The sequence below is a fragment of the Elephantulus edwardii genome, unplaced genomic scaffold (genome assembly GCF_000299155.1).
Source record: "Elephantulus edwardii isolate Elephantulus edwardi_28Jun2011 unplaced genomic scaffold, EleEdw1.0 scaffold00091, whole genome shotgun sequence".
NCBI classification, from domain to species: Eukaryota; Metazoa; Chordata; class Mammalia; order Macroscelidea; family Macroscelididae; genus Elephantulus; species Elephantulus edwardii.
In genome coordinates, this window is record NW_006399841.1 from 1,079,583 (window position 1) to 1,095,436 (window position 15,854).

At 46.6% G+C, this 15,854-nt stretch overlaps 1 protein-coding gene across 1 annotated transcript in view; it reads right to left on the bottom strand.

The window, feature by feature from the left end:
* Positions 1-9,459: 9,459 nt before the first annotated feature.
* Positions 9,460-15,854, bottom strand: part of XYLB (xylulokinase homolog (H. influenzae)) — a 55,431-nt gene continuing 49,036 nt past the window's right edge. The window contains exons 17-19 of the mRNA XM_006890651.1: positions 14,281-14,368; positions 11,677-11,771; positions 9,460-9,537 (exon numbers count right to left, since the gene is read on the bottom strand). Of these exons, the coding sequence (XP_006890713.1) occupies positions 9,460-9,537; positions 11,677-11,771; positions 14,281-14,368 (261 nt within the window). The remainder of the gene's footprint in view (positions 9,538-11,676; positions 11,772-14,280; positions 14,369-15,854) is intronic.

Genomic DNA, 15,854 nt, shown 5'->3' on the forward strand with positions numbered 1-15,854 from the left:
GAAACAACAACATGGAAGCCCCGCCCCCGGCCCGCGCCCAGCCAGAGGACTCGCTGGACTGTGCGCTGCCCTCGCTGCGGGGCGCCGGGCCCTGGCACTGCATCCACCGCGCCCGCTGTGCCCCACCTTCCAGACTCAACGCTACCCGGCCTTACCGGAGTGGGAGGACCGTCCTGGGCCGGAGCGGGCCTCCCTTCTGCCCTCGCTTTCCCCTCTGCGATGTCCCTTAGCTGGCCCTCCAGCCCGCTGGCCCTGCAGCATGTTTTCAGAGGCAGTAAATCACCCAGGAAGAGACTGCCCATCTTTCTCAGTTACAGCAACTGGGGGATTCGAACCGGGTGCCTATGCGTTGTTTTTATGGACTATGGAGTCGGATCCCAACCTTGGCTGACCCTCCTGCTGGTTTTCATAGGCAGTAAATCACTCTGGGAGTTGACTGCCCGTCTTTCTCCCGTGTAGCAACTAGTGGCTTTGAACCACATGCCTTGGGATTGGCAGCTTCTTACCACTAAAGCCCCAGCCAACCTGACCCAAGTCATGGTCTTTTCAATCGCTTGCTACACTGCTGAGAGCTGGTCGTTGACTAAGGATGATGGAAGAAGAATGGATGCCTTGGTCCACCCAGAGAACAGAGATGTCTTGGAGAGGGTGCACCCAAGAGCTCCCTGGAGGCAAAGATAATATTTCATCTCACATACTGTGGCCATGTTGCTAGGAGGGCACTTAACCACAACCACCTTTGCAATGCAACAACGCAGTTCCTCACCACTGAGCCATGACAACTGCTTCTATCAGTCATAAACCATTCAGGACTCCCTGGTGGCTTAGGCAGTAAGGAATTATGCTGCTGAAGGCTAGTGGTTTGAATCCACCGTCTGGCCCTCTCTGGAAAGATGGGCAGTGTCAGCTTATGTAACTTACAGCCTCTGAAAACCCGCTGGAGGATCAGCTATGGGTCGATTTCAACTAGAAGGCAATGAGGGTTTTTTTCCTTTTTTTCCCTTTTTATTTAATTTTAATGAAAGTTTACAGATATTTTGGATATCTGTTCATTCATTTCTGTACTTTTCTCCCTGTCTAGCCCGCCCCTTCAGTTCTTTCTTCTCATTGTTACACAATCCCTCCCCCCCCCCCACTGTGCAGCCTTGTTCTGGACTCCTGTCATGAAAATAATACCTAATCATATGTCCCTTTTAAACATTTCTCCCTCTCATCTGTTTCAATGAGTTTTTGAGAGTTAAGAAACATCAGAGCCCCTTATCTTTATTGATGAGAAAATTAGCTGAAAAGGGCTGATTTCTTCAATATGATAAATGGTCTTGCCATCTGCAGTCTCACTGCACATACCACAGGGCATCCCTCTGGATCCTGGTGGTCTGGGCTATTCAGAAGGTCACTATGAGTCCTAGTGGACTCCAAGGCACCTAACAAGGGGCCCACCCAGAGCAGCACCAGGTGAACAGGGCCTCGAGCAGCCCATAGGGTGGCAGAAAACAAGACCCCAGGCATTGATAGAATACCAACTGACATATCTCAACAGATGTTGCCCTGGACCACGTTGTGCTGGGAAGTCTGGAGGACAACCAGCTGGCCAACTGATTGGAAGAGAACCATATTTATAGACATTCCAAGGGAAGGTGACCCAACAGAGTGTGGAGGTTGTTGAACAATGGCACTAATGCCACACAAAAGCAAAATCCTGAAGATTATCCCCAAACGACTGGAACAGTATATTCACAGAGAACTGCCAAAAGTGCAGACTTGGTTTAGAAGAGGCTGTGGTACTAGAGATATTATCGCCACTATCAGATGGATCTTGGCTAAAAGCTGAGAGTATCAGAGGAATATCTATCTGTGTTTAATTGACTATGCAAAGGCATTTGTCTGCGTGGATCACGACAAATTGTGGCTTACCCTGAGAAGAATGGGAATTCCAGGTCACTTGTTTATGCTCATGCGAAACCTATAGTTGGACCAGGACACAATCATCAGAACACAGCAAGGAAACACTTAATGGTTCAGTATCAGGAAAGGAGTATGTCAGGGATGCATTCTGTCTCCATACCTTTTCAATCTATCTACAGAACTGATCATTTGGGAGGCTGGACCTTATGAGGAAGAATGTGGCATCAGGATCAGAGGAAGACTCATCAACAGCCTGCGTTATGCAGAAGACACAACCTTGCTTCTCAAAACTGAAGAGAACCTGAAGTATTTGCTGTAGGAGGTGTAAATAAAGTCTGCAATATGGATTGAAGCCCAACATCAAGAAGACAAAGATTCTTACCACTGGGCCAATTGGCAGCAGCACCATGATAGATGGAGAAGTGATTGAGGTTGTTAATAATTTCTACTTGACCTGGTCCACAATTAACACTGTTGGCATCAGCAGTCAGGAAATCAAAAGATGAATTGCACTGGGGAAGTCTGCTGAAGTCAGTGAACTCTCCAGAGTACTGAAGAGCAACAAAGTCAGTGTAGAGACTAAGGTGTACCTGATCCAGGCCATGGTCTTTGCAGTTACTTGCTGTGCACCAGAGAGCTGGACAATGACTAAAGATGACAGAAGAATTGATGCCTTTGAGTTGTGGTGCTGGAGAAAAGCACTGACTATACATGGACTGCCAAGAGGACCAACAGGCTTGTCCTAGAGAGAGTGAAACCAAGTTGCTCCTTGGAGCAAGGATTTGAAGCTCCTGTCTCACATACTTTGGACATGTGGCCAGGAGGGGCCAGTCCTTGGAGGAAAACATGCTTGGAAGGGCAGAGGACAGGGAAACCCTGGATGAGATAGACTGACACCGTGGCCAGTGAGATTGGCTCAGGATCGGGCAGGGGCCAGAGCTGTTGTGCACAGCGTTGCTATGAGTCACAAAACAACAATCCAGGTGGTCCTCAGCATTTGTGCCTCCTTCAATCAATCTGCAGGTTCAGAATGGCTCTCTTACTGCCGCCCACACCTGAGCAGTTAAAGATCTTATCCAGGATGGGCTGTGGCCTCCCTTTCACACCCAAGATTTCTCCTTGGGTGCTTTGCTTTGCCATCTCAGAGCCTGACCTCTTTATCACATACCTAAACTCTAAACCAACACTCACTGGCATCCAGGGAATTCTGACTCATAGCAAAACTCCCTCGAGTTTGGAGGCTGTAAATCAACTGCAGGATACTTCCTCCTTGTTCCTCCTTAGAGCAGCTGGTGGATTCAAACTGTGGACCTTTCTGTTAGCAGCCCAATCAAACCCACTACACAACAGGGTAGTAATAGGGATCCCTGCTGAAAAGGGAGCAGTCTTCCCAGCTCTGGACGAGCTGGTGGAATCCTCACAGCATCCTCAGTAACTGTCTTCCTTCTTCCTTTGACTTGCCACAAAATTCCCAGCCTTGCTGGGAATAAAGCAGAGGCAGGGCAAATGCAGATGGAGGGAGGTGGCAGGAAACTGGAGTCATTTCAATTCTCTGAGCCTCCGTTCCCTTAGACGGAAGGTGAAGTTTATAATCTTTCAGTATTTTGCATTATTTATGATAAATTTTATTCACAAGATATGTAAGAATCTACCATATGTAACAACAAAACCAAGCCCACTGCCATCAAATCGTACCCCTCCATCAGATTTCCAAGATTGTAAGTCCTGACTGAATGAGATTGTCCATCTTCCCTACACAGAGAGCCTGATGGGTTTGAACCACTGACCTTCCTGTCAAGTTACATCACCAGGGCTCCTGAAAGCCCATTGCCACCATTGGGTTTCTGAAGTTAAACATCCTTGTGGAAGGAGACTGCCCATCTTTCTTCTTACAAATGAATTCTAATTTCAAGCTTTCCACCTTTCAGTATAAGATTAGCCTGACATATCTTGTGACACCAGGGCTCTTTATGTAAAACATAAGCAACATATAATCTGCCGGACTGAAGTTGAAAAGATTCCTCCACCCCAGTCTCCAAAGCACCAGGAACACCTCAGGAATCACACTTTGGAATCTCCACTCATAAAGATGTCTGACTAATGTCTCACATACTTTAGGAATGTTGTAAAATGGGCCAATCCTTGGAGGACATCATGACTGGAAAAGGAGAAGGTCATTGAAGGAGATGAAGACACTCAAGGAGGCAGTGACTGCAACAGTGGGCTTGGACACAGTGGACGCTGTGAGGATGGCCCAGGGTCACGCAGCATTTCAGTCACTTGTACGTGGGGGTCACTGTGTCTAAGAAAAACAAGGAACTCATGCAATATTATTCAAAATGGGTGACGCTGGAGGACATTATTCTGAGTGAAATAGCTCAGTCACAAAAAGACAAATATTGTATAGGCCACTGCTGCAGAATGGGACTGACATCAGGGTTGGGGGAAGACGGAGAAAAACTGGATAAAGTATGTATACTGCATTGAAACAGAGGAGGAAGAGAACAGTTTAAAAGCAACATATGATAGGGTATTATGGTCATCACAAGAGTCCAGAATTAAGGTTGCATAGTGGAGTGTCCTGGTTGGTCACCCAATACGGACAGAGTGGGGTGGAGCTCCCCGATTAAAACAAGCTTAGAAGCAGGAGTGGCATCCACTTCCAGAAACCCTATGAACCTGGAGAGAGGATGAGAGACACCCAAGCATTGAGGACTCTTCTTCATAGGGTCGCTATGAGTCGCCTGAGACTCAATGGCACTAAACAACAACAGTGGGGTGTACTCGGAGTGGGGGGAAGGCAGCGGGATTGTGTACCAATGAAGGAATTTTTCTTTTCAAAGAGAGGAGCGAACTGGGGTGGGGGTGGGGGCAGGGAGAAAAGTGCAACAACGAATGACTGGAAATCCAAAGTCTCTGTAAATGTTCATGAAAATTAATAAAGTGTTTTTTTAAGGGTACCTACCCACAATAGAGTCCCTTGTAGAAGTGACAAGAGGGAGATAGAGATTAAAGATCAGGAAGTCTGAAGCAATTGAAAGTTAAGGAGTAAAAAAAAATAGTTCAAAGGGTTTGGGGCTAGTGGACAAATGCTTGAGATCTGAGAGAGGTGTCTCCATGATCTTGTGCTGAATTCCAAGTATCATATGCATAGACTCAAACATCGTATCATCAAGCGAAGAAGAGCTGGAAGCTGAAGAATTCATGCAAAATCGGGAGATTTCTGAGTTCAGTGATTACAACAATGAGCTCAAGTATGTGAGACATTGTGAGGATGACAAAGGCTAGAACAGATCTGTTTTTCATAGGATCATTGTAGGTCACACTCAACTCCAGGGCATCAAACAATAACAAGGGATACAGACGATAGCAAGGTTCTCTGATGGTTACCAGAGATGGGGAGGGAAAGGAGGGAGAATCCTTTTTATTTCTTTTCTGGCGGGGGGGGGGGGAAGAATCCTTTTTAGATAATAGACATCGTTAAGAGTTGGTAAAGAGATGGACAGTTTCAATATAAGTCAAGTCTACACAGCTTAGCCAAAGTAAACGGCATTAGATAGTACACAATAATAAAGGTCCGGTTTGAGAAATGTTTATACCATACACAATTTTGCATCCACAGTGGTAACAACCAAAAAAATATGTGTGTGTGTGGTGTGTGTGTGTGTGTGTGTGTGTGTGTGTGTGTGTGTGTGTGAATATATAGGTCAAAGCTAAAAACTCAGATTGATTGCCATGGAGTCAGAACCCGTTCATAGCTGATCCTCTAGTGGGATGCCCAGGACTGCAAATCACACTGGAGGAGTCCAGCCACTGCCCATCTTTCTCCCAAGGGGCAGTGGCTGGACTCAAATCACCAGAGAGGTACATCGGCAACACAGTCCCTTTGTACTAGGCCACCAGAGCTCCCTTTTCTGCATAGAAATGGAGAAACTAAGGCACATCCATCTGTTGCTATGTGCTGTGTTATTATGTTGTTATGCTTTACATTCAGCTATGACTCATAGGAAAGCACACAGAGGACACTGTCACAGATACTTTGTAGACGTATCCAGACAACTCTTGGGATTGGTCAAATTTAGGACTCTAATCTCGTGAGACAATTTAGTCAACTAATAGTTTACAAAGTTAATGTTTTACACTCATCTCCTCCCCCTGTGATTAACTGCCTCTGAAAACTCACCAGAGGGTTAGCTATGGATGGGTTCTGACTTGACTGTACACACCACCAGCAGCACCCTGGGTTGGGGAGTAACATCTGGAGCCTTTTTTTCCTCTAAGGTGACAGTAAATGAATTAAGAAAGATACATCCCAGAGAGAGAGAGAAAGATGGACCATTCTCAGAAAGTAAAAAGTGGTGGAGAAGATCCAAGGAGCCCCTGAGTCTGTCACCACGAGATAGCCTTTGACCTTGCTACCCCTCAAGGTTGCCTTTCTGCCACATAATAAATAGGACTTTTAAATGAATATCATTCCTGAGGAATGTGGTCCCTTAGACAATCAGACACAGGAGAGCAAATGGTTAACATTTACCCACAAGCAAAGCTGAGAAGGGAAAGAAGCCCCATCAACAGAAACATAACAGCGTGGAAATAATGTGAAAGCTGACGCACTGTAAGCATTGTGATACGTGTTACAGAATAATTCCTATAAAAATTAGTAAATGGGAATGACATTTTCTGTGTACAATTTCACCTAAAACACAAAATCTTTTTTTAAAAACGAAAACACATATAACTTCTGTGCTTTATCTCAGTGTTTCTAAAAAAGAAAATGCACACAGCAAAAATGTTGACTTTGTCAGGCAATCTAAATTAGCTCTGTAAACGGGGTGGGGCTCTGGTGGCCTAGTGGCAAGATGCTGTGCAGCAAGCCTGAAGGCACAGGGTTCAAGGCCACCAGCTGCTCCACGGGAGACGGATGGGCAATCTCCTCCTGTGCCATTAACTTCCTCTGAAAACCTGCTGGAGGGTCAGCTATGGGTTGGCTCCGACTCTGTGGTAAACAACAACAACAACAAGTTGAGGCCTACAAACCCAAATTAAATCAAACACAACCCCAATCTTCAGTAGCTTCAAAATATACACTCAAATGCACCAAGAGGGGAATCAGTCTGGGTGTGATATTTACAGGGATACCAGTTTCACGATCACCTACTCACTGACTGATATGAAAACTGGAGGTTGGAAAACCATTGTGTATGCAACTTACTCAAACCACACACACCCGATTAAAAAAAAAATACAAAAAAACTGATACAGAAATACTGTCAATTCTTTGCTACTTTTGATACTGCTTTTTTTGGGGTTGTTTCATATTGTAAAAATTACAAAGTTCAAACAACATTTTTTTAAAAAAAGAAATGATCGAAGTATTTTTAAATTGGATGAAAATAATTCCTTTCCCAGATCTCAAAAGGGCTGTGAACTCCAAGGAAAATAAACAAAAATAAGCAACAGCCAGGCACATTATCATCAATTGCTGAGTATCCTGATAAGAAGGACACTGTAAAAGCAGGCAGAGCAACAAGCACACATTATGGAGGGAAGGAAAAAGATAAGAATGACAGCTGAGAGAGACTTCACAGATACTGTGTGAGTCAGAGCAAAATTGAGCAACATTTTTGAAGTACTGGAATAAACAACAAAAACTGTCAATCTACAATCCTCCCCCCAATATATTTCAAAAATGAAGGTAAAAATCATTTTAAAAAGCTTTCAAAAATAATTTTTATTATTCAAGATAAAAGATGGTAATTTATTACTTAAAGATTAAAGATAGGAAAATGGTTTAAAATGCACAAACATCAGGAGACAAATTAGAGAATTGGGACCTTATGCAAATTACATACTTAAGCTCATCGAAAGATTTTATCAAAAGTGGAAAAAGCTATTGGTGGATTCAAATTGTTGGGGAGGCCTGGTCTTTGGGTTAGCAGCGTACCCTGCTACAGATTACACCTCCACAGCTTCCTTTTCCTTGCATGTTGTCAAATAAAAGTACAACCCACAGCGACCCTATGAACAACAGATTGCTCGAACCCTGTCCTGTCCTGTGCCATCCTCAAACTACATAACATATTAGAGCCCACGGCAACAATCACCACCACGTCAGTCCACCTGGTCGAGGGGCTTCCTCTCCTTCCCTGACCCTCCACCCTTCCAAGCATCATTTCCCTCTCCAAGGAGCAGCACTTCCTAGCAACATGACCGAAGTATGTGAGACCAAGCTTCATCATTTTTGCCTCCAAAGAGCATTCCAGCTGCACCCTCTCCAAGACACATCTGTTTGTTTGTTTGTTTGTTTGTTTGTTTGGCAGTCCAGGAGACTGTATTTATTTAAGTTTCTTGAAGCGAACGGGAAACACAATTTTAATTGTGTTGTGTAACTTGCTAGCATTTGAAAGCTCACAATCTGGGAACTTTGCATTCTTTCAGTGTAGCTTATGTTTAAAGTAAAATTTTTGTCTCTTAACACTATTCCAAGATTTCTAATAAAAGGCTACCCAAAAAAGGCTGAAGAATTATTTTAGAAGTAAATGGGAAAGAAATGTAAAATATGTTAAATCTGTCCTGTTGTTTGAGTCAGCGATGACTCACAGTGACCCTGTGGGGTAGATGGACAGTACTGTATGTCCACTGAGTTGAGTTTCCTACCTTTTTCAAGTGGGAAGTGGTGAGTTACACCAGGTGCAGGTGGGGAGAGAAGGCACCAGAGAGGGTCAGAGGGCAGAGGCTGAAGGGAAAGGTGGCTGAGAAGGAAGGAGGGGGGTCACAGGCAGACAAGTAAGGGAGCTAGGAAGGTGCTTCCTATAGGTAACAGGAGGAGGTAGCCTAGTGGGTAAAAAGTTACTTTGCCAACCCACAGGCAAACAGTTTGAATCCACTAGCTGCTCTGAGGGAGAAAGATGGGAAATTTTCTCCCATGTGATTTACAGCCTCTGAAAACTCACTGGAGGGAGGGTCAGCTATTAGTCAGTTCTGACACAACAGTAATTAATGCGTGTGATTGAGTGAGGGAGGTGAGAGCAGGGGAGCGAGGGAGATCGGATGAGAGCTGTGATGTGGGATACAGCGAAGGAAGGGACAGTGGGATGGTGGTGTGTGGGCCTGTGGTCAGAGAGTCAGGACTGGAGAAGGGGATGGGCTGGGGGATCTGAGGATGGAGAGGAAGGGTCGATGGGGTCAGCGTGTGCAGGATGGCTCTGGCTCGTCCATTCTGATATCCCTGCCCTAGTTTTAATTCTGCTTTTTGAAAGGGGAAAAGGTCATAATTTTTACTATATATGTCCCAAACTCAGCTTGGTCCTGCCTCCTGGATGAAAGACAGGAAGACAGAGCTGCTTTCCTGCACAGTGCACGAGCAGCCCATGACCTCTGGAAGGTGTGTTAAGACTGAGCTCTTGGGGTCCTGGACTGGGCACGTGAGGGGTCGGCATGGGGAGCAGAGCACAGGCAGGTCGGAAGATCTGAATGTCCAGGCCCACATCTCCAGGCGGCATCAGTGAGTCCGGACAGGCAGGGAAGTGCGCGCAGAGCCTGGGCCAACAGAATTTACTCTGAGGGTCCCCGGGTTTGGGACAGGATTCTCTGCTCGAGCTTGGCGTACCGCAGAAGGAGGGCCTCGTAGACCTGGATGCGCAGAAAGAGAGGTTAGCATGGGAGGAGGGGACTGAAGGTCTGCATCTATTTGCAACTTGCAATTTTAAAATGTTACATCTCATTTACTTGCAAACATCTCATTTACTTGTAATTCCTTTTTTTTTTTTTTGGCCCAAAGACAGTAGGCATCAATTCATGAAAAAGGAAATAACAGAATTTCTCAAATTTATAGGGGAAAACTTCTTTAAAAAAAAACAAATTACACACCAAATTTATTTTTATTATTGACAGAAATGTAAAAAAAAAAAGTCTATGCAATCCCAGAGGTACACAGTTCTAATCCACCAGATGCTCTGCTGGAGAAGGAGGGACAATCTCCTCCTGTACCAGTCAGATCTGATTTGATGGTACACACAAGTAAATAATAAAAATTAAAAAAAAAAGTCTAAGTGACTAGGTATGTAGGTAACTAGAAATGCTCACTGCACAATAATGGTCCAAGTCTTTCGGGAATCACCTTGACTCTTTACCTGTACTGGTGTTGACGGCGGACATCGCAGTGGCCCCTGACTCAAGCTGACTCCATGTACACCAGAGTGGACAGCTGTCTGCAGGGTTTTCACTGGTCACCCTTCAGAAGTAGATTGACAGGTTCCTTCCTAGTCTGTCTCAGCCTGGAAGCTCTGCTGAAACCTGGTCAGCATCCCAGCAACAAGCAAGCCTTGCAGTGATGAGATTCACTGGCAGAAACTGCACCCAGATTCCCCATGGAAGGCTAGAATTGTACCACCGACCCACTGCTGCCCTCCTACCCGTAACACACTATAAAACCCCCTCAAACCTCCTGATTAATGTCCACAACCAACACCCATCAAGTCCCTCAGGCTGTAAATCTTTAGAAGCAAACTCTGCCCATCTTTCTCCCACAGAGCATCTGGTGGATTTGAACCATTGACCTTTAAGATTAGCAATCCAACTTGTAACCTACTATGTGACCAGAGCAGGCAAGAAAGGGCGCCCTTAGGAGACACCATACTCCGGGAAGCCCCGTTTGACTTCCCATCAAGTGGTCATCATTTGTTCTCTGTGCTGTGATACAGTCCCTTGTCTCTGACCCGGGAATCCGTATGTTTTCTGTCAACGATCAAGAAGCTGAGGGCTCACTTGCTGGTTTGCAAACGTGGTCATTCTCAGAAGCCCCTATTGTTCCCTGCAAATTGCTCCTGGGCTTTGGGATGTTCTGTAGGAACAGTGGTGGTGGAGGGTGTGATGGACAGATGGAGAGAATGGAGGACACGAGAGTGAAAAACCTGCTCTCTCAGCTGTCCGAAGGCCTGCTGAGAGACAAAGCTTAGCAGTCAGTCCCTTTGAGAATCAATTCGGTTATAGTTACACTGCCTTGTCCCAGCCTGGTGCGGCCCCCTCACCCCAGCTGGGTGCCAGCCAGCCTCAGGCACTTGGCTGAAGGCGCCATCAAACTTGCAATGCACTGTGCCACCTTTCTCTTCCTCAGGTGTGGATCACAAAAGCACTTCTCCAAGACGCCTCACCCCCTCCTAAAGGACATCTCAGGACCTGCTTTCTGGGGAACCTAAGTGGGGTCTACCTTCACAGGGACCTCCTGGTTCAGGTCACAACACAGCCACGCTGGATCCAGATTTGAGATTTGGGTGCTAAACTCAGCACATTTTGTGCTTAAGTGACAGCACCTATCAAGTATCTGCTTGGAGAGGGACATCATGCTTGGGAGGGTGGAGGGACAGCGCAAGAGGGGAAGACCCTCTATGAGGTGGACTGATTCAGTGACTGGGGTAATTGGGATGGGAGTGTCAGAGACAGTGCGATTGGCACAGGATAAAGCAGAGTTTAGGGCTGTTGTACATAGGGTCGCTATGAGTTGCAAGCGACTCAACGACACATAACAACAACAACATTTCTGGAAGGGTCCAGCCTGAGGCACACCTAGGGCTGTAAAACCAGGGATCTCAGATGACAGCTTGATTTCTTTTGCTCAATTTACTGGATAATCTCAAGAAAGGAGGATTTTTCCTTTACTTTATCACATCCAGATTAAAGCAGAGGACAAAGGAAAAACTTACCTGTATGGAAAAAAAGCCTGGCCAGCTTTCCCCAAGCGAACACTTTCACCAAATTCTGATGGTGTCTCACCTGAGCAGCTCCCGGGGCTGGGGTGGCAGCTAATCTGGGGCGAGGGGCCAACTTCACGATCTCTGCAAAGGGCGCGTCTGGTCCAGTTGCAAGGCCTACAAGGAAGAGTGCCTTTCACACGACTATACACTCCAAACGGGGGAGCTGGCGCAAAGGGGTTCACTGGGGTGAATCACGGTGAAGTCTGGATTAGGTGGAGATGGTACCACGTGGTAAATTTACCAGAAATCACGGAATTGTACACTTACAACAGGTAAATTTTTTGTTATATAAATCATCCCTCAATATGTTGCTGTTGTGTGTTGTCGAGTTGCCTGCATCACTGTGTACAACAGCTCCGAAGCCTGCCCGGTCCTGAGCCCATCCCACTGACTCTGAAACACTACCCCCATTGCCCCAGTTACTGTATCAATCCATCTCATCTGGAGTCTGCCTCTCCTGTGCTGACCTTCTACCCTTCCAAGCATGACATCCTTCTCTAAGGCCATGTGCCCAAATTATGTGAGACAGAGCTTCAAAATCCTAGCCTCCAAGGAGAAACTTGGCTTCACCCTCTCCAAGACAGGCTTATTTGTTTTCTTGGCAGCTCATGGTATGTTCAAGACTCTACTCCAGCACAACTCAAAGACATTGATTCTTCTTCTATCATCCTTAGTCATTGTCCAGCTTTCTGATTCATAACAAGTAATCGTAAAGGCCATGACCTGGGTCAGGTACACCTTAGTCTCTAGACTGACACTGTTGCTTCTCAGTACTCTGGAGAGGTCCCTGACAGCAGATTTTCCCAGTGCAATTCATCTTTTGATTTCCTGACTGCTGGTGCTGAGAGAGTTTGATTGTGGAGCAGAGAAAGCTGTAATTGTTAACAACCTCAATCACTTCTCCATCTATCATGGTGCTGACAACTGGTCCCTATCCCTCAATACAGTTGATTAGAAAAAAGAAAACAAGCTTCCAACCCAGGTCTTTGTGGTAGGTACTGTTGAGGTACCGTTGAGGTGACTATGACACATAGCGACCTTGAGGGACAGGGCAGAACTGGCCCACAGAGTTTTCTTAGCTGTCATCCTGTGCTACAAGAGCGGATTAAACAGATTTTTCTTCCACAAGCTGCTGGGTGGGCTAGAACCAGCAACCTTTCCATTAGCAGCAACAAGCTTAACCATTTATATCACCAGGGCCCTAACTGGTCTTGCTTGTTGGAGTTTTGACCTCTGTTAAAGAGGCCCGTTAACCTGTCATGTACCAGAAGGTGAGGGGCCACCTGAGCCCTCCTCATTGCCCATCACACTCTAGCTACCCTTGTCTTTAAGCAATTTGTTCTGCCTCACAGCCTTTTCACTTTATGGAATATTCTTGTCTTAGTGTAGTAGTATTGGCTTGAACATAGTAATTCAGTGTTTTGTACATGTACTTTGTAATTTAGACAATCATTCGCATACATTATATGGAATGTTCGTTGATGTACCAATTCTCTCCTCTGTACAGCAAAGGGACAGATCAGTATATGTTCACTAATAACTTTCAATGTTCAAGCAAATACATGTGTATTCAAATTGGTGTGTGAAGAAGTTAAAATACTTATTAATTTTCAATGTTGAAAAATATGTAGGAGTTTAAACAGGTGTATTAAGAAGTCAAGAATAACTACTGAAAAAGAACAGAACCATTAGAGAGAAAAAGCAGGATGCTTGAGGACAGACTGAGGCATGCCTCGAGCCAGCGGTGGACAGGCAAACGGACACAGATGGAGGAAGAACCCGGGTGGACAGCACCGCTGGGCAGGGAACTCCTCTTCTCCCTGGGAGATTCTAGAAGGTGCAGGCCTTCTAGGGAGAACGTTAGAACAAAGGCCTGCTTGGAGCTGTCCAGGGTCCTGGACTGTTCATATCTAAAGCCTTCAGCTCTGTCCAAACCTCTTCCTCTTGCTGAGAACACTGCTCCTGATTCTGTCCACCACTCCTGCTGACCAGCTGTGCAGATACGTGCCTAAGTGCCCTCCAGTGTGCCCAGATCTTTCCCAGCGTCCTGTGCTTACCCATACGCTGAGCAAGCCTTATGCCAGCTAGCTCTCTACCTTCTTTTCTCACTGAAAGTAGAGAATAAAGGAGGTCTGGATTGATCCTAGCCTGCCAGGAGGGAGTCCTGGACGTCCCATGGACTGCCAAGAGAATAGACAAATACGTCTTCTAGAAGGTCCAGTCAGGGTGCTCCTCAGAAGGAAAGATAGTTCAACTTCACCTCACGTACTTTGGACATGCTGTTAGGAGGGGCTAGTCCTCGGAAAAGGACAGCATGATTGGAAAGGTGGAGGGTCAGGGAAGGAGGAAAGACCCTCAAACAAGCTGCACTGACAGAATGACTGTCATGATGAGCTCGAGTACAGCAGGGATGATGAGGTTAGCACAGGAGAGCGTGGAGTTCAGACCTGCTCTTACTGGATCTCTGTGAGTTGTAGTTGACTCTACGGCATCAAACGACAACAGGGTGGAGAGAAATGAAGCTAAAGACCCCCAGATCGGGAATCCATGCCCCTCCCACCCCCCTCAGCCCAGATGGTGCTTCCATCGCTGCACAGGCCGCTGGCCCCACCCACTGACCTACCATGAAAAGCTCGGTATGCAGAACCCACACAGGCCGAGTTGGCGGTGTCTGTGACGTACACTGGGGCGCCAAACACGTCCGCGAGCACCTGGGGAGGACACACTGGCGTTCACCGTGCTGGGTCACTCTCAGGAGGAACATGGAGATTTTGAAGTTCATTGTCAAGGTTCCCCTTCCTCATATGTCTTCCCATCCCTTCCATGTCAATCCTCCTGTTGTAAAACAACTGTATCCAGCCACGCTACCAGTTCCCACCACTCTGTGGGTAGTACGGTGGGATGACCTGGGGGAGGTCCTGACTGGAGAGTGCTTTCATACTTGCTAGAATGCGACAACAGAAAGATACAACACTGATACAATGACCCTCAGGTAGATCAAAGACGTTCCTTGTTACTTACAGCCCTGAGGACAGAAGGCTGTCACATGGGGCCAAACAGGGACCCTACCCAGGGGACAGAGTGGAGATGTGGGAAGTGGGTTGTGCACAACAAGCAGTGTGGGGTTAGCTAGATTTGGTGTTTGTTTGTTTGTTGTTGTTGTGTGCTGTTCAATCAGATCTGGATCTGACTAACACAGGAAGAGATTGTCCCTCCTTCTCCAGTGGAGCATCTGGTGGATTCGAACCATGCGCCTTCGGGATTGCAGCGCAGCTTCTTGCCACTAGGCCACCAGAGCTCCCTGTTAGCTAGGTTGTGAGCATTTCCTGGGGGCTGAGTTCTTTGGAGTAATTCTGCAGACATATGGATCCCCAATCAACGCTCATGGAAGTAGCAGTCAAGGAATCATGTGACGTATTGCATTGGGCGCACCTATTAAAAGGCAAACATGTCAACTTGGGGACTAAGGTACAGGTGGCCCATCCTTGCTATTTTCAGTCTCCTCAGATGCATGGGAAAGTTGGACAATAAATAAGAAAGGCTGAAGGAGAACTGATGCTTTTGCACTGTTTGGTGTTAGGCAAGTGCCACAGAATGCTAAAAGTACAAACAAACCCGTCGTGGAAGAAAAGCATCCAGAGACCTCCTTAGAATCAGGCAAGACGTTACTCCCACGTGCTTTGGACATGTCAGCAGGAGGGACCTCTTCTTAGAGGAGGATCAATGCTCGGTAACACCGAAGGCCTGAGATACAGAAGACCCTCAATGAGGGAACTGTTACACTGGCCCCACCAGGGGGCTCCACACACAGCAATGCTTGTGAGGATGGTACAGGACAGGGCGGTATTGAGTTCAAGTGCACGGGGTCACTGTGAATCAGGACTGAGTCAGTGCCCTCTAGCGACAACATGGAAGAAGGGGCCATTGCCAACAACAGGAAACCCCTGGTGACAGGGATTGGGGCCTCTGGTAGTGGGATGTGAGGGCTGAGGCTCAGCAGTGTTGGTCTGATAAAGGGAGTGACTGGGTATGAGCTTAGCAAACTGCACATAAAGAGCATCTCAGGGGAGCTCTGGTGGCCTAGTGGTAAGGAGCTGCAACTACAATCCCAGAGGCGCACGGTTCGAATCCACCAGATGCTCTGCTGGGGAAGGAGGGACAATCTCCTCCTGTACCAGTCAGATCTGATTTGACGGT